At 39.9% G+C, this 22,695-nt stretch overlaps 1 protein-coding gene across 1 annotated transcript in view; it reads left to right on the top strand.

Moving 5' to 3' along the window:
- The window catches only part of LOC123773165 (mapk-regulated corepressor-interacting protein 1), an 89,780-nt gene extending 70,654 nt beyond the window's left edge, over positions 1-19,126 (top strand). Inside the window, exons 5-6 of the mRNA XM_045766698.2 lie at positions 14,591-14,641; positions 16,107-19,126. Coding sequence (XP_045622654.1) covers positions 14,591-14,641; positions 16,107-16,177 — 122 coding nt within the window. The 3' untranslated portion in view covers positions 16,178-19,126. The remainder of the gene's footprint in view (positions 1-14,590; positions 14,642-16,106) is intronic.
- The last annotated feature ends 3,569 nt before the right edge of the window (positions 19,127-22,695 follow it).

Below are 22,695 nucleotides of genomic sequence, written 5' to 3'. Positions count from 1 at the left end.
AAACCTGGACTCTTATAAAACCTCTCCAACTTCTGCAATATTACTCTACCCAATCTTGCAACCCTGGATATAGACAAGGATAGGCTTATCTGACTGAACGGCCGGAGAAAACCCCTCAAATAGCAGGAACGTTCGGCAGCGATACACCTTCCCCTTCAGTCAAGATGGCGTCCACCTCTCTTGCCTCATCGCCCCTTAATACTCTACTCTTTACATATGCTATCAAACACATTAACACTTTCGCCCGGGCATGACGCAGCATTGCATCATCCACTTTAAATAATCGCCAAAAATCAGGCTTTTTTCCGATTTTTGGGGGGACTGGTTTTAAAATGTGCGCCAACGTCTTCCCATTTTCTTTGTTGAGCCTCGTAGCCCTCAGGCGGCTTGGCACACGCCGTGGGCCCATTGTTTTCGCTCCACTGTTGTGACCAATGTCGCCTCCCCTCGCATCTCAAACGTGTGAACATTTCGGCTATTTTCCGTGGCTATATATCTTACTGCGGCTTTAGAAACTATCTACGCTTACTCCAGGATGGATAGTGATCATGAACAAGGCCCTTCCAGGAAGAAAATTGCGAAAGAAAGGCTTGAAAAGGGTGGGAATTGGGAGTGTAGCTGGAAGGCATCTAAGCGCTCACTCGCGGCTAACGCGTGGCCCGTCCTCAACTCGTTGGCGGTTGGAGCGTGACCAGGTTTTTTAATTTTATATGCTAATGTTCCTCTAAAGAATTCTATTGCGAACCCATTGAGACCAAAATGAAAGACCTAGGACGAAAATTGAGGTGACCAGAGTAAAAATAGTGAAAACATTTTATCGCGTTTGCACGCTTCTGGGTAACTCGTTCGCACTTTCTCTGTTTGCTGCGGGTAATTAGCTGGGCTTTTGGAGTTTATATGCATTTAGTGCTATAGAGAATTCTATTGCGAACACAATGATACAAAATTTAATCTCGTAGAACGAGAATTAAGGTGACAAAGTTGAAGAGAGTATACACTTTTCAGAATTTATGCATGCTTCTGTGACACCCTGGGTCTCATATCGCACAGTTGAGGGGTGGTGCGCGGGGTACGCCAAAGTGTTAATGATTTTATTTACTGTATTCCCCCATGCATACATTTTTATAGAGTCCATTTTTCCCTTACATAGTAAAGCTATTCAAGTTCACATTATTTCTGATGATCTCCAGCTGAGAAGGCACTACTTTACTGGGCGGAGTAATAATGGTGACTCGCGGCCTCTCTGATCTCAGCTGGGGATTTATACTAATATACACTCTCCCTGTGTCCACCAACATTTTACAACCGAAACCAACCTCCACAGGAGGTAAGGTTCGTAACAGACGTCTCCCATGATTATCAGTCTGGATCCGTTTCTGCTAGTAACAGAGGCTGTTCTCTCTCTTATATTAACCTTTAAGCTGCTACAGCTTGGGCTGTAAATGGGGTATAAGCTGGGGCTGGGCAAAAAAATATTTGAATTATGTGAAAAATAATATTAAATGTTAAACAAATCTCCAGCTTATTGGCTTCAGTCATGAAAGTTTCATCCCAATATTTTCAGAAATGGATTTTAGGCACATTTTTTTTTAAAAGAAGAACGTTTTGTTGATAAGGAGAACAGCTCCTATTAACTGGAACTGAGGAATGATGTAATAAAGAGATGCAAGCACCTGTTCGATGCACAAAGAAGAAGAATAGTAGTAAGAAGTGTCGGAAAAGTTATTATGTAAAAACTCCGTACCTCAAGGTACAGTCCTTGCAACACTGCTGTTCCTTATTCTCATATCAGATATAGACAAAAATACAAGTCACAGCTTCGTGTCATCCTTTGTTGATGACACAAAAATCATCATGAAAATTACCTCTGCTGAATACATTGAAAAATTACAAGCAGATATCAACAAAGTTTTCGATTAGGCAGCAGAAAAAATCATGATGTTTAACAGTGATAAATTCTAGGTACTCAGGTATGGTAAAAATGAAGATCTGAAACATAATACAGGGTACAAAACACAATCGAATCTGCCCATAGTAGGAAAACAGCATGTCAGGGATTTGGGAATAATGATGTCCGACGATCTAACGTTTAGGGAGCATAACCAAGTAAATATTGCGTCAGCCAGAAAATGATAGGATGGATTACGAGAACGTTCAGATCCAGGGATCCCATCACAATGCTTGTACTCTTAAAGTCACTTGTTATATTGAGATGATTTTGGGGATATTTAGTGTCCCCGCGGCCCGGTCCTCGACCAGGCCTCCACCCCCAGGAAGCAGCCTGTGACAGCTGACTAACACCCAGGTACCTATTTACTGCTAGATAACAGGGACATAGGGTGAAAGATACTCTGCCCATTGTTTCTTGTCGGCGCCTGGGATCGAACCCAGGACCACCGGATCACAAGTCCAGCGTGCTGTCCGCTCGGCCGACCGGCTCCCTTGTGTTGTCCTGTCTCGAGTATTGCCCAGTGCTCACTTCCCCCTTCAGAGCAGGAGAGATTGCTGAAATAGAGGGAATACAGAGAACATACAGCACGCATAGATGCCATAAAGCACCTAAATTATTGGGATCTTCTCAAAGCTCTCCAAATGTTCTCATTAGAAAGGAGACGAGAGAGATACCAAATAATATACACATGGAAAATACTGGAGGGCCAGGTCCCTAATCTACACAGTAAAATAACAACGTAATGGAGTGAATGATATGGAAGAAAATGCAGGATAGAACCAGTGAAAAGCAGAGGTGCCATTGGCACAGAGAACTTTGTATAAACATCAGAAGTCCGTGGTTGTTCAATGTCCTCCCAGCGACTATAAGAAATATTGCCGGAACAACCATGGTTGTGTACGAAATGGACTCTTAGGCACACTACACTACACTACGATTTGTTCATTGGATTCTTAGGACCTCCAGTGAGAGGCAGTCATCTTGGAAAAAAATCCCAGAATGCCCTAGGGCTGCTGGCTGGGTTAGTATTGAGTGAGCAACCATGGGTGGCTTGCGCACTTCTGGCTCCCAAACACCTGTCCGATGCGGTATTGAAAGATCGCGCGACGTCGGTGAAATTCAAACCTTATTGTTTGACGAACATGAGGGTCATGATATTGGTGAAGCTAGGCACAATAAGGATCTAATGCAAAGGTCGGATGCAAATGATACAGCACCTATGAGGACGATACAGTGAGCACATCCAGTTGCAGCTCTGAGCGCCACCCTTGCCATCTCCAATTTATATAGATGATGCATAAATGAATCATTTTCTGGGTTCAATGATGATGCATCTGATACAAGAAGCATAGATGAACAGTGTTAGCTGCTTCCATGGTGGTGTTTTCCATAGATATTTTCAAGAATGCCTGAATCTTTTAGACTGACGAACACTCTTCGAGGGTTGCTGAATCTCTTCCTGTGTGGAACCTTACAAAGCGATCTTTTCAAGACTACCTTACAAATTGATCTTTTCCTATAATCTTTTCAATACTACCTCATGCTTTACAAGCTTGGCTACATACCACCTACAAGTACTAAAGCCAAGGGTGTACGTGAGTGCGTTATTTGCAAGCACACAGAACGAAGAAACAGCAAGCGAAAATCTATGTGTACCTGGTGCAACGAGGGCGAAGTCGCACTATGTACTGTGGACTACTTCGTTGATTATTACTCACTTCCGAAGTACTGAATGTGTAATACAGTGTGTGAAACTGTACATATTGTAATTTTAGTGAATTTTTTTACAAGTAATATTACAACAATAAACATTTATTGTGGACACATTACTGACGTTATCACATTATCACAGTTCCATGGAACATTATGAAAGTTCTACTGTATACATATTGTAAAGGACACAAATATGCACCATATATGATAAAAAAAAAAAGGCATTGGAAATACATAGAACAAATAAGTGAAAATATATTTGTGGCAACACCCGGTGCTTGAATGGCCTGCGTGACCGTGTCCGAGAGCTTCACGCTCAAGCGACCAGCCCCTGATAACGTCAGAGCGCACCTTGTCCACGTCCTCACAGCCAAAGTAAGTGGAATTTGGTATTTAGAACCGCAAACTAAGACAGCTCTCTAGTCTTTGCCCTCCTGACTTTGATCTCATTAAACGTTTCCGTGTCATCTGCCCTTCTCTTCCTTATTTCTATGGTCTTCCGAAGACTCATAAACCTGGTGTCCCTCTTCATCCTATCATTTCCTCACGGGGCTCTGTCAGCTATCCTCTTGCCTCCTGGCTCGCTAAAACCCTGACATCTTACCTTGGCACTTTTTTCCCCTGCCCACCTTCGTCACTCTCAGGACTTCATAGAAAGACTGCGCCTGCAACCCTCTTGTAAGATGCTTAGTCTTGATGTCGACTCTCTGTTCACTAATGTTCCGCTCGATGACATTCTCTCTTTCCTCAGACAGAAGGCGTCAGAGGGCCTCCTTCCTCTCCCACCTCCCACTGACGTTTTCCTCGATCTCATTAGACTCTGTGTTGAATCTAACTCTTTCTCCTTCAACGGTAAATATTACACTCAAACTTTCGGTGTCGCTATGGGTTCTCCTCTCTCCCCTGTTCTTGCTAATTTCTACATGGAATACTTCGAAACTGTTCTTCTTCCTTCTATTGATACTCGTCCCTCTCTCTGGCTTCGCTATGTTGATGACATTTTTACTTTTTGGCCTCATGACCTTAATCTTTTCCAGCCTTTCCTCGCCTCTCTTAACAATCTGGCTCCTTCTATCCATTTCAAAGTTGAGTGGGAATCTAATTCCCTCCTTCCTTTTCTTGATATTCATGTTCACAGCTCTGTGTCTGGGTTCTCTTTCTCTGTCTACCGTAAACCCATGCATAGTGGCATGTACATCCACTTCTTTTCCTACCATCCTCCTTCTGTTAAGAAAAGTGTCCTCGTCTCTCTCTTCCTCCGCGCTCTACGCATCAGCGACCCTCAGTTTCTTGATTCTGAAATTGCCTTTATCTACAAATCATTCTCTCGCCTTGGTTATCCTTTGCATTTCATCAACTGTGCCTACTCTCAAGCTAAACGAAATTTCTTTCATCCTAAACCTGCTTCCAACACTAGTAGCACTGTACTATGCCTTCCGTTCATATCTGAACTCAAAACTTTTACCAATACCTTTCGTCCTCTTGACATTAAACTCGCCTTTCGATAAACTAACACACTTCGTAGCAATCTAGTTCACACTGCTCCTCCTGCTTCTAATGCTGCTGGTGTCTACTCTATTTCCTGTTCATCTTGTCCTCTCCAATACTTTGGCGAAACTGGCCGTACACTGAATGACAGACTTAAAGAACACAAGAGAAGTGTTAAGTCTGCAGACACTAACAATGCTCTCTTCTGCCATGTGAGGGATTCTAATCATCCCATTGATTGGTCTTCCTCCAAAATAATCTTTCCTGCCTCTACTCTACACAGATGCCGTCTTGTAGAATCGGCTCTTATACACAATGTACCCAACATGAACTTGAGTCCTGGCTTTGTTGCTGTGGACTCTTTTCCCTTTCACAGTATATACTCAAATGCTAACTAACAACTTAGAATGCTCTTTCTAACAAACGTGACTTAACATAAGCTTACCCCTTCCATTTATCTTTCTTTCTCTTTCCTTTTCTCTCTCTCTTCTCCCTTTTTTCTGTTCATTGTCTTCTATGCTCCCTTGCTTTCCTCTTCTTATTCCTATTACTATCTCCTTTGGGGGTTATAATGGGAGCTGCCTCGTATGGGCCAATAGGCCTTCTGCAGTTCTCATTATTACTACTATCCCCTACACCTTACTTTCCTCCTCAGCTCTCTCTTGCCTATTTAATGCCTGTCCCTACCTCCTCATCACAAATCGACTTGAGAATGGTCCAGGACGGACCGAAACGTCGTCGTCCCTTCAACTTCTAGTGTGTGGTCTGGTCAACATACTTCAGCCACGTTATTGTGACTCATCGCCTGCCTACGAATTTGGTATTTATTTTTACATAGACATGTTCAGGGAAGGGAACTTATCATTTTACAAAGAAAAAAGAATTTTTGGGGAACACTTGATTTCATGCGCATAGGGGAATTTCACAATAAACTCTGCGCATCACAGTGGTTAACCCTTAGACTGTGCAATACATATATAGATGATTTGCGTAACATTACCAATACTGCGCAATACATTAATAGCTGTTTTAGTGTCTAGCGCTTTAATTTAAATGGCCTACGTGGGATAGGGGCAGCTATAGTACAGCCCACAACCGATAGTTGGCAGACACCACCTAGAAAAAAAATCGTGGCCAACATTCCTGGGTGTGAGAGCCTCAGTACTGAGCGAACCACCAAGGCTGATGCATGCAGCATGAGCTCACAGTATGGATTTGTGATAAATGTTGATATGGAATTTCAGATTTTATGTGTTGTTTGACTTCTTGAGCCTCGCATAACAAATTTGTTGATAATGTTCGATAATGAACAAAGTTAGGGTATCAGGCACAATACTTATTAAACATCAAATGTTCACTACTCTTCACTCTCCTAACAAATCTAAGCAATATCTCTGGAATGACTGTAGAAGCTTCCAAGAGAGAATGTAGCATGTTTCTTCTGGCTGGAGTTAGTGGATCAGCCTGGCTGTGGTGATTATGTTGCCTGCAGGCCTCAAATATGGCCCACATAGACTAGGTAATTGCCAAAGAAGGCTGTTCCCAGGTCAGGCATCAATTAAACAAAATTCTATCAATATTCTCTATTTGTAATCTACAGATGCTCCCACGGTCTGGCCTTAGGTCACAAATGTAAAGTTAACTCTTTAAGGCTTCAATCTTGTCGCAAAATAGATTTCTTAAACTTTTTAGTGGGTTAAAGAATTGTAGGGCCTTGATGTTCAGCATTGTTCTCACACTACTCCTATGGCAGTCCTGTGGCTTATTAGGTTTATTCTACACTACCTATCATATTTCTGACTATAGCCTATGTCATAATTTAGTACTGTAACCTATGTCATAATTTAGTACTATAGCTTATTTTTCCTATGTATATTTTGAGATATACACAGGAAAATCCTTAGTGCATAAATGTGCTCCCCATAGTTTAAATGCTCTACTGTTTCTGTTTGTGACAAAAAAAAAAAGGCATATATAGTTTCTTGCTTGTATGTTAGCACAGAACAGATTTGTTGTACTATACAAATCACTTGTACTGTCCCATCTTGAGTACTGCTCAGTACTCACCTCCCCCTTCAGAACAGAAGAGATTGCTGAAATAGAGGGAATACAAAGAACATATACGGCATAGATGATATGGCATAGATGCAATAAATGTACTCACTAGAAAAAAGACGAGAGAGAGAGAGAGATATCAAATAATATACACGTGGAAGATACTGGCGGTCCAAGTACCAAATCTACACAGTAAAATAACAACGTACTGGAGTGAACGATATGGAAGAAAATGCAGAATAGAACCAGTGAAGAGCAGGGGGTGCCATAGGCACAATCAGAGAACACTGTATAAACATCAGAGGCCCACGGTTGTTCAGCACCCTCCCAGCGAGCATAAGAAATATTGCCGGAACAACCGTGGACATCTTCAAAAGGAAACTAGATTGTTTCCTCCAAGGAGTGCCGGACCAACCGGGCTGTGGTTGATATGTTGGCCTGCGGGCTGCTCCAAGCAACAGCCTAGTGGACCAAACTCTCACAAGTCAAGCCTGGCCTCGGGTTGGGCTTGGGGAGTAGAAGAACTCCCAGAACCCCCATCAACCAGGTATCAACCAGCACTGCTGTTCAGCTTGTGACTACAGCATCGCCTAAAAATGTCAAAATGTATATGTACAGTGGCACCTCGACATACGATTGCCCCTACTTATGATAATTTCGAGTTACGATGTAAATTTCATCGAAAAATGCGACTCGACATCTGATGGTGTCGTCGACATCCGATATTTGTTGGTACATGTTCGGGTCGACCGAGCGAGTGGTTCCCGGTCACGCGGCCGACCTGCCTCAGTTTACTACAGCTGCCCGCTTAGTGACGATCGCGCCTATAAAAAATTCCGCTTCTGTGGTGATTTTTTGCATTTTGAACATTAAAGTAATTATTATATATCATGCCATGAGTCCCAGGAAAGTCAGTGGTAAGGCTCAACATATGAAAACCCATGTAAGGATGACCATAGAGCAGAAACAAGAGTACAGAATGTCTCTTCCTCAACAATTAAGAAAATGTGTGCAGCATGGGAAGAATTGCAAACCTTTGCTGAAACGACTCACCAAATCAAGCTGCAGTAGGTCGTTGCCTTAACCTATTCAATGACACTGTGATGCATCATTACAGACAAATGTTAAAACGAAGGGAAAACCAAATGTCTCCTGACAAATTTGTAGTGAGACAAACAAGCACTGAACCACAACCAGGTCCTAGTGGTATTCAGGCAAAATGTAGGAGAGAGAGAGAGAGTACCCCAGAGAAAACATCACTGCCTAATGTGATAATGGAAGGGGACTCCCCTTCTAAACAGTAACAACTCTCCTCCCCCCTCATCACCATCTTCCATACGCCATCAAGAGCCCTCCATAAAGGTAAGAGAAACTTTGGTACTGTATTGTAGTTAGAAAAAAACATTGTATTCAGTATAAAATGTATTTGTATGTTAATATTTTGGAGGGTGGGGAACGGATTAATTCAATTCCCTTTATTTCTTATGGGAAAAATCGCTTCGACTTACGATCTGTCTCTGGGAACGGATTAGCATCGTAAGTCGAGGCCCCATTGTACATGCTATTATTTAGCGATGATAGTATTACAGAAGACCCTTGACTGTGATAAAACTGACCAGGATTCTGATAATAGCAGGATTGTGGTGATATTTAGCGCTGTGCTCCATGGTGGGAGGAGTAATGCTGAAGTAGGGAGAGTGGTGGCATTGTCTTCTGACTGTGTGGCCACCTTTTATTGACTGGATTTACCATTCCAGCTTAGTGGTTCGCTATGGTGAACACAAATGTAGATACTTATATATAACGTGTGTATAGAGTGTAATAACATCAATAGTAGTATGTTGGGAGCCGCCATTTTAGGGAGGGAGGTGCGTCGTCTGCACAACTTGTCATGTTGTTTACTGGTGGCCACTATGGTCTTTGGGCACAATTCCAGCTTATTTGTATAGGTATAGTGAATAAAATATGTAGATACTTTATATATAATGTGTGCATATAGTGTAATAACACCAAAAACAGATTTGTTGGATACTTGTATATAAAATGTGTATATAGTGTAATAACACCACAAACAGTATTGTTGGAGGAGAAATATTAGTGCATCTGGCCTTGAACCAGTGACGGCAGCAGCCACCAGCTGACTGTGTGTGTAACTACGTCTCTTATTCCATGAATTCACCATACAAGCTTAGATGTACAGTTATGGTGAACAAAACATGTAGATACAGTACTTATATTTAATGTCTGTGTATAGTGAATAAAAGCAAAAACAGTATGATTGGAGGAGTATGTTGGCGAGTGAGGGAGTGGTGGTGAGTGGCTGACTGGCTGGTGAGTGAAGGCCACTCTTCATTGCTTTTTGACTCACAATACCAACTTAGTGGTTCGTTATGGTGAACAAAACATGCAGATACGTATATATATGTGTATATAGTGTAATAACAGCAAAACTAATGTTTGTTTTATGAACATAATAATTGAATCACTCATATGAACACAATAATTTTGAGTACAGCGATGGTTCACACATTTTATTATATAAATATATCACAATACACACTATTGAATAATATTACTGCAAAAAAACAAAGAAAAAATCAATCAGAGACATTGAAATAATTAGGTTATAATATCTGTGGCAAACCCTGCATGACAGCTCGAGCCAAGCAGACCTCGTCTGGCGACTGCTCTGTCAATGCCTCTTTTTTGCCAGACTTCCCCGCCCTATTGTGGCCAAAATATGCAACCTACGATTTTTATTTCCCCCGTGATCAGGGAACACGAACACTTTTATGAGACAAAATATGTTTTTTTTTTGTGCCTGTGGGTGTTGAAGGCAAAATAAATGGCCCTTAGCAGCCCAAGGGTTAAAGTAGAGCATTATGAATGAATATTTTTACGAAGGAAAACTTATGCAAAAGTAATAAGCTCAAATAAAATCCAGGAGAGCCAAAGTATTTTTCAGCATCCCGAATGGTTTGAAGAGAGAAACCAATAAACCAAAAGTATACCAAAAAGTCAGAAATGTAACCGAAGCTACCAGCTGGAACAAAGGAGAAAGATCACTAGTACTCAAAATGCACAGAATAAATAACGCACAGCTGATTTGAAAATTGAAATTTTCAATTTTATAATTATTTTTTATTTTCTTATTTTTCAAGTTACATTTGTGATTATTTAGACAAAGTTGCAGGATTTGCTAGTAGATTATGCACAATTTTTTTTAAAGCATTTGAGCAAGTTTGAGAAATTGAACTTTTGGTACCATCAGGTCCTGTCGTGTATGTATGCCATGCGCAGTTTAGAGGTTAATGGTAGCCATGTTGTTTCTATCACATATCTGTCTGGGTCTTCTGTCATTTGGTGTGGGGAGGGGGTTATATATAACTACTACGACAGTTCATGTTATCAAGGGAAAGAGTGTTGAAAAGTCTTGGGCCTTTGATGCTGATAGTGTTCTCTCTGTGCCTGTTGCACCTCTGCTCTTCAGTGGGTCTATTTTGTACATCCTGTCATGTCATCTGGTCTCATGTGGTGTTATTTCTTTGTGCAAGATTGGAACCAGTCCTATTAATATTTTCCAAGAGTAAATTATTATGTATTTCCGGCATGCACTTTAGGGAATACAGATATATATTTTTTTAGGCATCCAGTACTTTAATTGTTTTAATGAGTAGATTTTAGCGATAATAGATCTTTGCACGCTCTCCAGGTCAGCAATTTCTCCTGCTTTGAATGGGACTGTTAATGTGCAACAATATTCCACTCTAAAGAGCGTTAGTGTCTTAAAAAGTAGCATTATTCGTATGGCATCTTTTGTTAAGAAGGTTCATGTTATCAAACCTGTCATTTTTCTTGCAGTTGTGATAGCAACTTTGTTGTGTTTTTTAAAAGTGAGTTTTTTTTTTTTTACATGATTACTCCTTAATCTTTTACATTTCTTTTATTTTCAATAGTGTGATTTTACTTTGTTTTATGTGAGGTTTCTGCTTTGATGTTTGTTTTTTTCATAGTTGCAGTACTGTAATTTGATCTTAACCTTATTAAACATGTTATTTTCTGTGGTTACCTGGTTGATACCTGGTTGATGGGGTTCTGGGAGTTCTACTCCCCAAGCCCGGCCCGAGGCCAGGCTCGACTTGTGAGAGTTTGGTCCACCAGGCTGTTGCTTGGAGCGGCCCGCAGGCCCACATACCCACCACAGCCCGGTTGGTCCGGCACTCCTTGGAGGAATAGATCTAGTTTCCTCTTGAAAATGTCCACGGTTGTTCCGGCATTATTTCTTATGCTTGCTGGGAGGACGTTGAACAACCGCGGACCTCTGATGTTTATACAGTGTTCTCTGATTGTGCCTATGGCACCTCTGCTCTTCACTGGTTCTATTCTACATTTTCTTCCATGTCGTTCACTCCAGTACGTTGTTATTTTACTGTGTAGATTTGGTACTTGGCCCTCCAGTATCTTCCAGGTGTATATTATTTGATATCTCTCTCGTCTTCTTTCTAGTGAGTACATTTGGAGGGCTTTGAGACGATCCCAATAATTTAGGTGCTTTATTGCGTCTATGCGTGCCGTATATGTTCTCTGTATTCCCTCTATTTCAGCAATCTCTCCTGCTCTGAAGGGGGAAGTGAGTACTGAGCAGTACTCAAGACGGGACAACACAAAAGGCCCATTGAAAGACTTGATTAACATCAGATAGGAGGTTTGCTGTGTTCTCATATGTTGTCTACTCTCATGATAATTCTAGTACCATCTGCAAAGGATGTTAGATTACTATAGTTTGTATGCTTTTCTATGTCTGATATGAGGATGAGGAAAAGTACCGGGGCAAGTACTGTACCTTAGGATAGTGAGCTTTTCCCGCTGGATGATTAAGAAGTTACTTTGTTGACTATTACATTCTGGGTTACATTTCTTAGGAAGTTGAATATCAATCTCCCTACTACCGTCTCCAGTACAGTGGCCCCTCCATTTACGAATTGAATCCATTCCCAGAGATGGGTTGTAACTCGAAAATTTGAAACTCAAAAAAAAAAAATCCCATAAAAATGTAAATTGAATTAATCCATTCCACACTCCCAAAAATATTAACTTCAAAATACATTTCATACATAATACACGCACACATTTTGTATTATAATATGTATAAGTTATAGCTTACCTTTATTGATGACTCTTGTTGGTGTATGAAAAATGGTGAGGAGGAGGGGGGGGGGGGGTGGAGAAGTGTTACTGTTTGGAAGAGGAGTCCCCTTCCATTATAACATCAGGCAGTGATGACTTCTCTAGGGTACTCTCTATCCTACGTTTTGCCTGCATACCACTAGGACCTGGTTGTGGTTCAGTGCTTGTTTTTCTCACTAAGAATCATTCCATAGAGATTTGTTTTCTCTGTTTTAACATTTGTCTGTAGCGAGGCATCAGTGTCATTGAAAAGGTTAAGGCAACAGCCTACTGCAGCTTGATTTGGGTGAGTCGCTTCAACATAACTTTGCATTTCTTCCCATACTGCACACCACTTCTTAATTGTTGAGGAAGCCATGGTGGGGTATATAATAATTTTTATGTTTTGAAAGCAAAAAAGCTTAAAAGCAATTAAATTCTTTACAAATAATTCAAGCGCGATCGTCACTAGGCAGGTGGTTTGGTAAACTGAAGCAGGGTCGCCTGTGCCACCAGGAACCAGGTGTTTCGTTGACCCATACATGTATCAACAAAGTCCCACGTCAAGGCAAAGGTCGCAAGTCAAGTCAAATTTTCTGACGAAATTGGGGCCATAATTTGAAAAATTCATAAGTAGGAGCATTCGTAAGGCGAGGTTCCACTGTACAGTAATTCCCTTTACACGAATTTTGTGTGCAATAACTCCATGGTCACATTTGTCGAAAGCTTTTGCAAAATCTGTGTGTATTTGGAGCATAACCAAGCAAATATTGTGTCAGCCAAAAAAATGATAGGATGATTATGAGAACCTTCAAATCCAGGGATCCTTTCACAATGGTTGTAATATTCAACTCGCTTGCATTGTCTCATGTTGAGTACTGCTCGATACTCACTTACGTAACCCTCCAGAGTGGGAGAGATTGCTGAAATAGAGGGAATACAGAGAACATATAGGGCATACATAGAGATAAAACACCTAAATTATTGGGATCGTCTCAAAACTTTCAAAATGTACTCTCTTGAAAGGAGACGAAAAGGTTATCAAATAATATACACATGGGAAAATACTGCAGGGCCACGTTCCTAATTTACACAGTAAAATAACAAAATACTGCAGTAAAAGATATGGAAGGAAATGCAGAAAAGAGCCAGTGAAGAATAGAGGTGCCATCAGCATGATCAGAGAACACTGTATGAACACCAGAGGTCCACAGTTATTTAATATCCTTCCAGCAGTTATAAGAAATATTGCCAGAACAAAAGTAGAAGTCTTTCAGGAAAAAACTGGACACTCTTTTGCAAGAAGTGCCGGACTAACCAGGCTGTAGTGGATATGTGGGCCTGTGGGCCGCTCCAAGCAACAGCTGGTTGAACCAAGCTCTCACAACTCGAGCCTTACCTTCGGCCTAGGCTTGGTGAGTAGAAGAACTCCCAGAACCTCATCCAGGTACAATCCAGGATAGACCCTGAACAACAGAGTAGCCATCACTTTAACAACACCGGAGTTTGAAAAATCGATGAACCCCAAGAGTAGACTTGGAGGATAGCACTAGAACTTCCCCTGATTGAGACTTGCAGGGAAACTACTGCAACTCAACACAGAACACACCGTTAAGGAGACTAAATGTTGGGGAACGCACTCTTACATTACGCTTACATTTCTGGGTGCCTGTTTCGGTCGCTGGCAGATGTAGAATGCTCCAAAACCACATGTGCATTTCTATAGGCCATTGCTCCTCGTACCTCTGAGGGGGCCAGGGTCTGGCCGTGGTCCCCGGTAGACCTAGAACTCCACCCACATCGACTGATGCCGAAAGTTAGGACTATCCGTCAGCCTAGATAGTTACGGGGAGTCTCAGAGACTCGCCCATAAAATGGAGTTTCATTACATTCAACGTTTATGGTTTAGATTCGTTCTTTGTGTGGTTTCCCCTCAACAAAATTTGTGTTTTAAAATAGAAGATTAGAAATATATCATTAAAATTCTTAGTGTTATAATTAGGCGGGAAGAGAAATGCACGTCTAGTCTACATGGCGTTTATTGACAACAAAGACGTCACACTGGTTATAGGATACATGACTTGCTCTTTTGTTTAAAAGTATTGTGAAAGGCATCTACTCAACATTATGCACCTAACCTAAGTAGTACTTAGTCCTACAAAATACTTTAATCCTAACACTTAGACTATCTATTGACAGTATATTTTTTTTCCACAGGAGGTGGGATTGCATATTATCAGGAAAATAGTGAACACCCAGCATTACAAGGTTTGTACATGAATCATATTTAATAGTGACTGTAAAAGATTAAGTTGATATACTTTATGGCAGTAGAGTATCCTCAAAACAATGCAGTAGGATACCTACTGCAATCCCCTTGAATTATTATGGTTCAAGTATTGAAAGCAGTTTGCTTAAAATGTTTAAATGTTTTATTATAATTATGAACTAATTTGGAAATGTTTTGTTACCAATTATATTTTTATGCTAGCCCAGTCACTTTATGGTACAAAAATCACTTGGATTGACAAAATTGTGAGAAAGTGCTTGACCAGGGCCTTTGAACTATTTAAACGATAAGATTCTGTTTAAAATTTAATAACGTTTGCATACAATATGATGTTTGCACAAGGCAGTGCAGTATACAGTATGACAGTACGGTATTTCCATTCATACTTCAGTATAATTTTACCATTCATTCATCTTTTCTGAGTTGTCTCTCAATTGCTTCCTAAGCCAAAAGCCTTCTAGTGCCTGGAGAGATTTTGTTAAATCAGATCAGGTTGACAATCTGCTAGCAGTACAGATCTTTTCAGACTCTCCTGGAAGACTGGAATAGTCAACCCAGTCCATGATGACAAGGATGAACTTCAACTTGTCATGGGGGTCAACATCCACATAATTTGTCGTATTTTCTGAATGACCGTAATGGATTTTGTTCGTCAGGAAGTTTGAAATCAGTCTTGGCTCGTGTTCCTGGGCTATTATGGGAATGTTCCAGTTGGTTTAAGGTATGAAAACGAGGTTGTGGTCTCAGATGAATTTCACCTCCAATAACATTTTGGGCATTCCTCTTTGGATTGGATATTGTGCCCAGAACATTGACCAGTTTTGTTGTGTGGGAGCTTTGGCATCAGGGCAATGTCTTGGCCTTCTTCGGCATCTGGCTCATTTAGGCACTGAGGCATCTGATTTGAATGCTGGCCAGGAAATGGGTATATGCTTTTCTTGGCAAGATTATCTCTCTTGAGGGGGGCTGACTGGTGGCTTCCTGTACCTAGTCACACTGAGATAGATCCACAACTGTATAGCCCCACACCTGTAAGTTACATCAGCCCTTGGAGTCCTTAAAAACCTACTTGAGACCAGAGGTCAAAACCCTGGCCACCTCCCCCCTCCAAAGAGGTAGAGAGAGCAGGATATTCATGATCACCTTCATAGAAGAATCAAAACCCCAAAAGTTATTGAAGCAGAACAGACAGGTTCACAAATGATGTACATTTGCAAATTTCACAAAGTAAACAAACAATGCAGCATATGACTGCAAGCAATCCATTTGAAAAAAATTTCCAAATACATTTCTAGATCCTTTCCGTGTCTGTACTACCCAGCTTTTGAAATGGGAAAGCAATTGTAGATGTTACTTTTATTACTTTATTAGTTTCTGTAATAAAATTGTATGGTGAAAGACAGTAACATGTGCTTTACATGGGTTTTTCTTTCTTTTTTCCAGACTTTAAACCATTCGACTTGGAGGCATGGTGGGGCAAGAGAATTTATCAAAATTTGACACAATCCACCTAAAACATTAAATTTTGTATAGTTAATGCCAGGCAACTTATGCCCAATCTTTTGTCAAAATAGCATTGTAATATCTTTGATAATTGTGTACCACATAGACAGCATGTACTTATACAGAGATTACTGGAGTGGAGTCTCATACTATAGTGAGTATTGCCTCTGTGTAATGATTGGCTTCATTTGTGAATATGCTTAGCTGATTATTCTTAAGCATTTGTGACAAAGAAGCTCAATAAAAAAATTCAGTGCTGTGTAAGTTGCAGCGAGTTTGTCATTACTGACTTCTCTTCCAACAGGAAACTTTGTATGCCATGTGTCAGTATTGCAGGCCAGTGATGTAGGGGGCATGTAAAATTTTCTACTTAATGACAGACTTAATGAACTGAATTAGTCAAATGTATAAAAGAACAAAACATATGGACTGTGCAAGTAGTTTTTCCAAGTTTTGGAGAATAGTCATAGACATGGGTAGGTATTATGAGAAACAGTAGTTACTTTGTAGCATTCCATACAAAAAAAGGGACTTCTGCAAGTATTTGAATTATTCTTGGGCATATAGTGATGAAATCCATTCAAGCTGTAGACTTGCAATTAGATTAGATTATCATAACTGGTCATTTACCAGGATCATGATTAATACTCTACATATGCACCTTTGCATACTGTACAGTATGTATTTCTTAAGCTAAAATCAATAACTTCACATGCTCTGTATTCCCTATAAGATCAAAATAGCTTTCAGGAGTAAATTGAAAATTCTGTAAATGTCATTGTATTGCTTGTTAGGTATTTATTCGTATATGATCGAGAACTCCAGATACGTATGTAGTGAATGAAAATGTAATGTACATTCTTGCACCATTTATGTATTTTCGAGGATTTTTTCAATGATGTACATTTCAAGTGTCAGGTTAAGAAATATTATATATTTCTGATTATACTTGCTATACAGTACAAAACCAGACTGTAATGCCACCTGAGAGACAAGAACTAGCCATTATAAAAACCAGCTTAGGTTCTAGGTTTATTATAGCAGATGCAATTAGTTGGAGTCTCATGATATTTCCAAAAGTGTTTGAAGGAAAGTCTACCTTGTGTATGCACACTACAATAACAATTGTGATGGTTGTTATATAAAAATTTCAACCCCTTTTATATTGAACTGTTTTGTACTTGTTTGATATCATATATAGTCATCATTTTGTATTGACATTTTATCAGTTTGTGATCAGTCTGGAGCACAAAAATCAGCTAACTGCTTAAATTTAGTCAAATTTTTAGGTATTGCAAGTGGAATGTGTAATATTGTAGCTGCAGTTATTGTTGCCAAGCAGTTCCTTCATGATCCAACCACTCCCTACTCTTATACAAACATGTGGAGGTGATAACGTGTTCCTTTATTTCAACTTTCAAAGAATGAATGATTGCATCATATATTTTTTTAAAGAAGTTGTTGGCATTTATGTATGTGCATACTCTTATAAAAATATGCACTTGAATAACAACACTTGGCGACCTCACACAATGCAAGCTTATGTCCCATCAGTAGCTCATGTCTACAGTCTCTCTTCTCTTAAATTGTCTTTTGAAGGAGAGTTGAATAAAATATACTAAAAATGTGACAAATCTCTAAGCATTCTGTAAATATTAATAAATAAAATGCAGCAGAACCTCTTTAATTTGACTGAAACTGAACAAGGCTTTGCCGAGCTATTTTTTCATGGACCGTGAGGCAACAATGTTTAAAACTTGATCTGTTGTATAATCTGTGCATTAATTACTGTAGTACTGTATTTAAATCTGGCAAAACTATTAGCTTTTATCATAATATTAAATAAATAATTTTTTGAAATTAATGTACTGTATATAGTAAATGTTACTGCATATTATTAATTTCTTTGTATGTATATGTTTTGACAAACAAATATTTTCTGTTTTAGCTAGGAATCATATTAGAAGGGCTTCACTGTACATTTTACTGTTAAACCTTTTTATAGGTAATTTTGTGTATGGAAGTTTTTAAATGACTTTATAAATATCTGATGAAATATGTTGATGTACAAGTTCAGTTCCCATGGTTGGGATTAATATTTTAGGAAAGAAAAACACCATTGTCGGTCATGAGGCCCCAACTGTGGTACTGCCATGCATGTCAGGTATCTCCCTTGTCCAGTGTCGGTCATGAGGACCCCAACTGTGGTGCTGTCATGCATGTCAGGTGTCTCCCTTGTCCAGTGTCAGTCATGAGGCCCCAACTGTGGTGCTGTCATGCATGTCAGGTGTCTCCTTTGTCCAGTGTCAGTCATGGGACCCCAACTGTGGTACTGCCATGCATGTCAGGTATCTCCCTTGTCCAGTGTCGGTCATGAGGACCCCAACTGTGGTGCTGTCATGCATGTCAGGTGTCTCCCTTGTCCAGTGTCAGTCATGGGGCCCCAACTGTGGTGCTGTCATGCATGTCAGGTGTCTCCCTTGTCCAGTGTCAGTCATGGGGCCCCAACTGTGGTACTGCCATGCATGTCAGGTGTCTCCATGTCGAGTGTCGGTCATGAGGCCCCAACTATGGTACTGTCATGCATGTCAGGTGTCTCCATGACGAGTGTCAGTTGGATGAAGGGGTTGTCTCCCTTTGGAACTCAAACTCGCCAGTCCTACCTTTGCTACATGTAGAGGTATGATGTGTTGATTTCAAATCTGCTGCCATAATAAGAATAGCATATTGTCATAGCTTACATATATTTTTTTATTGTGTATTCTGGCTATGCGATATAATAGTTGATGAAGCAAAGTGAGCTCAGTTCCCTGGGGGCACAACCTGATCGTTTAGTCTGTGATATTATTTTGTTTCTACTTGTGAGTGGCTTCACAAATTGAGACAAAGTATTTTGAACCAATCTTGATGCTGGATATCTTTGACCTGACATACTTTGTACAAATAAATACACAAAATTGTTTCATGTATTTATAACCCATGTGATAAAAAAATCATAATACCATGTAAGAAATTCAGCTGTACCAATACTAATATTTTGACTGATAAAGATATTGCCTTATTAACCAATACCAAACTGCATTGTTCCACTTAGTTGTGCACCTCCTTGTGGAATGTCCTGATTTCAAAAAGATTGTTCGTTTTGCTTTCTTAATGTCCCTCCAGAACATTTGTTCTTCAATAGAGTAATTATCAAAAGAAGGCACCAAGCCAGGAAGACTATGTAGCACTATCAGTGCTGCTGGATATTCAAAAGATGCCAAATATCACATAGGATGCCAATACTAGAACAAAATGAAGTAAAGCAAGCGATATCAAAGGTACAGTATTAGATTAACCATGGATTCTATTGGGGACAAATGACAGATATTGGGGAAACAAAATGTAAGATTGTCCTAAAAATCGGAACAATCTACAAGAAGATGCACGACGGCAGGTGCGATAACGCAGTTCAAACAATAAGAAGCTGGGCAGCATTCCATTAAGTGCCTGTTAGTTAAACATATGAGGCTAATATGTAACTTAGCCAGTGATGTCTTCCACCACCATTATACTGTGGTAGGAGGAAAGTCAAAGTGATAGATTACCTTTAAGAATGCATAGGTTGTTACCTGTAATGCCAGACCAATGACCCTGCCAACAGGTGCAGATTGAGGAAGGAATGAATGAATTTGTACAAATGTGAATAAGGGATGCCTTTTGGGGAAATAAGACAAGTGTGGGTGGCTGCCTTAATGACCATGCTCACACATTTATTTAAGGGGCCAAGTGCTTTTTTATGCATAGATTTTAGTTTTCATTTTTTTTAGCTTAACTTATTTATTATATATTCCAACTTTGTTTAAATGTAAAATATTGTAACATACAAATATAACAAGGATTTTTCCGGGGGGAAACCCCGTCGGCTCCCTAGAGCTATCCAGGCTGATACGTAACTATTAGCTTTATGGCATCAAAGTGCATGGAGTTCTTGCCTACCAGGAACCACAAGCCAGCACCTGGCCCCCATCAGAGAGGCACGATGAGCAATGGCCTATAGAAACCCCTGTGTGGTTGGAAGCATTCTGTCTGCCATCGACCAGGTCTGGCACCCCCAAAACAAACTCTTATTCTGGTGAAAATATTGCTACCGAAAGCCGAGTGAGTGGACAGAACTCCCAAATTGAAAACTAGTACACTAGCATAACGTCATTATGTCGCAACGCTGCCATTTGCGCAACCCCCTCTCCCCCTCCCCAGGAGGGGGAAGGGAGGCCCCCAGACCCCTATGCCAGCGATCCAAACGGCAATTCTTAGGCTGTATGGCAGAAACACGCGAAAACATTGTGTCTAGCTTCAGACACGAGCATTGTCGGAAAATCCGACACCAATTAATAATATCATACAGGCAGATAATATGGCTGCTGTATTGTATACACAAGTTACCCATAGAAAATGTAACTTGTAGTGGAACTTTCCATCTATAGAAAACGGGATATCATTGCCACATACTATTGTAAATTCACCAGCTATTTTTTTTTTTTTTTTGAGATATATACAAAAGTTGTTACATTCTTGTAGAGCCACTAGTACGCGTAGTGTTTCAGGCAGGTCCCTGGAATACGATCCCCGCCGCGAAGAATCGTTTTTTCATCCAAGTACACATTTTACTGTTGCGTTAAACAGAGGCTACAGTTAAGGAATTGCGCCCAGTAAATCCTCCCCGGCCAGGATACGAACCCATGACATAGCGCTCGCGGAACGCCAGGCGAGTGTCTTACCACTACACCACGGAGACTGTAAAATTCTGCTGGGAATTATTCTTAAATACATTAGTCTTTGGACTTTACCATCCTAAAAACATCTTATTTAAATTAACTTAATTATCAGTATCAAACTAGAGTAAATGTGACCCTTCTATCACTTCTATCTGGACCTAGATTCAGGAAGCTCTGTGTATTTCTTCGTAAGTGGGTTTGCTACGAAGGTTCCTAAGTGCGCCCTAAGAAGATGCTTAGGTGCGATTCAATAAGGTCCACTTAGGAAGAAAATTGTTGGTTCACCTGCGTGCCGATAGAGGTCACTACTGTGTTTCGTTTGGCCAATCAGAGAGCAGCAACATTCTTCATATTGGAGAGTTAGCGCTGGCTTATCGGAGCTCTACTGCCTCCTATTTACGTCGAATTTTCTTATAAAATTAGTATATTTCGAAGTAAAACAATGTTTTTTCAACTTCTACAGCCAGCACCGACATTGTAGTAAACAAATATGTTACATTTGTTGTTTACCTACGTAATTCTAAGAGATACTGTGTAGCTGTCCTTGTTGCTCGGAAGATGCGCTGATAATTATTGTATATATTTACCCAAGGGCCACTAACTATCTAGTGGCCTCGAAGAGGACAGAAAGCCGGCGGCTTGTTAAAGGGCCCGCCAATTGTCTTAATGATATTTTTTAGCTGGAATTTGGCATTTACGGCTTCAGCGGGTAGGCGGTTCCATGAGTTTATAGCTCTCTTGGTGGAAAAAAAAACATCTGTTTTCAGTCCTACTTGAGAGAACATACTCTCCAACACTATATCTGTGATTGTCCTGTTATCAGTGACTTCATACCAAATGGTATGAGGTATTTTGAGCTCTGTAATTACTTCATACACTGAGGAATATTGGAAGATATTCTTGTGCTGCACCCAGATTTTGCCAGTGGGGGCTAATAGATCAGCATTAAGTGTTTTGTTCTCTCCTAATTCCATGTATGACTGGCCATCCTGTGAGGTGAGGATGTTGGATGAGCTTGTAGCTGGTTTTTGATCTACACTGTGTGGTCCTTTATACAGAATAAGGAAGCAGCACATTGCTGTGTATACCTAAACATGTTTAAAAATACATTGTTTGAGAGGAGTCTGGTAGAAACTGGTAAGAGTAATTATAATATAATGTTTCCATGATTCAGTGCTTACCTCTTGTGAAAATTGCTTAGAGTTGTTTAGTCAGAATTGATTTGTTTTTTGTATTGAGGCTGGTATTTTCTAAATTGATTCCATGTACAGTATGTCTAACCTTCCTGTGAGATGGGAGTATTAGATAAACTTATAGCTAGTTTTTTATCTACACTGTGTAATATTCCATATAGAATAGGGTAGTAGTACATTGCTGTGTATACCTAATCATCTTAATAAAAAAAATCAGTAATATAGATTTTAAATTAGTTTGTATTATTACAAATTCAGTACTGTATTATCCTTATTAAATCATGTTGACCATGGATCATTAAGATCTCATGTTCATATGTAATAGTCATATTTCATTTGAACTGCTAATCCAAGCTAATCATTCATTAAATTGTGCATTATGTCTCTATTTTTCACTTCCTTGGATATACTGTACAGTACAAAAAGATAGGATAAAAATAAACCAGTAATATTTCTTTCATTATATTTTTCATTTAAATAACTGCATCAATATTTTTACAGCTGACAGGATTTGTTTTACCATGCAGGTGCATTATTTGTTAAAAAAAAACTTTGGTTGATTGTTACACACAATGGTGC

The sequence above is a fragment of the Procambarus clarkii genome, chromosome 81, assembly GCF_040958095.1.
Source record: "Procambarus clarkii isolate CNS0578487 chromosome 81, FALCON_Pclarkii_2.0, whole genome shotgun sequence".
Taxonomy (NCBI): Eukaryota; Metazoa; Arthropoda; class Malacostraca; order Decapoda; family Cambaridae; genus Procambarus; species Procambarus clarkii.
This window is presented reverse-complemented; position numbering and strand designations above follow the sequence as displayed.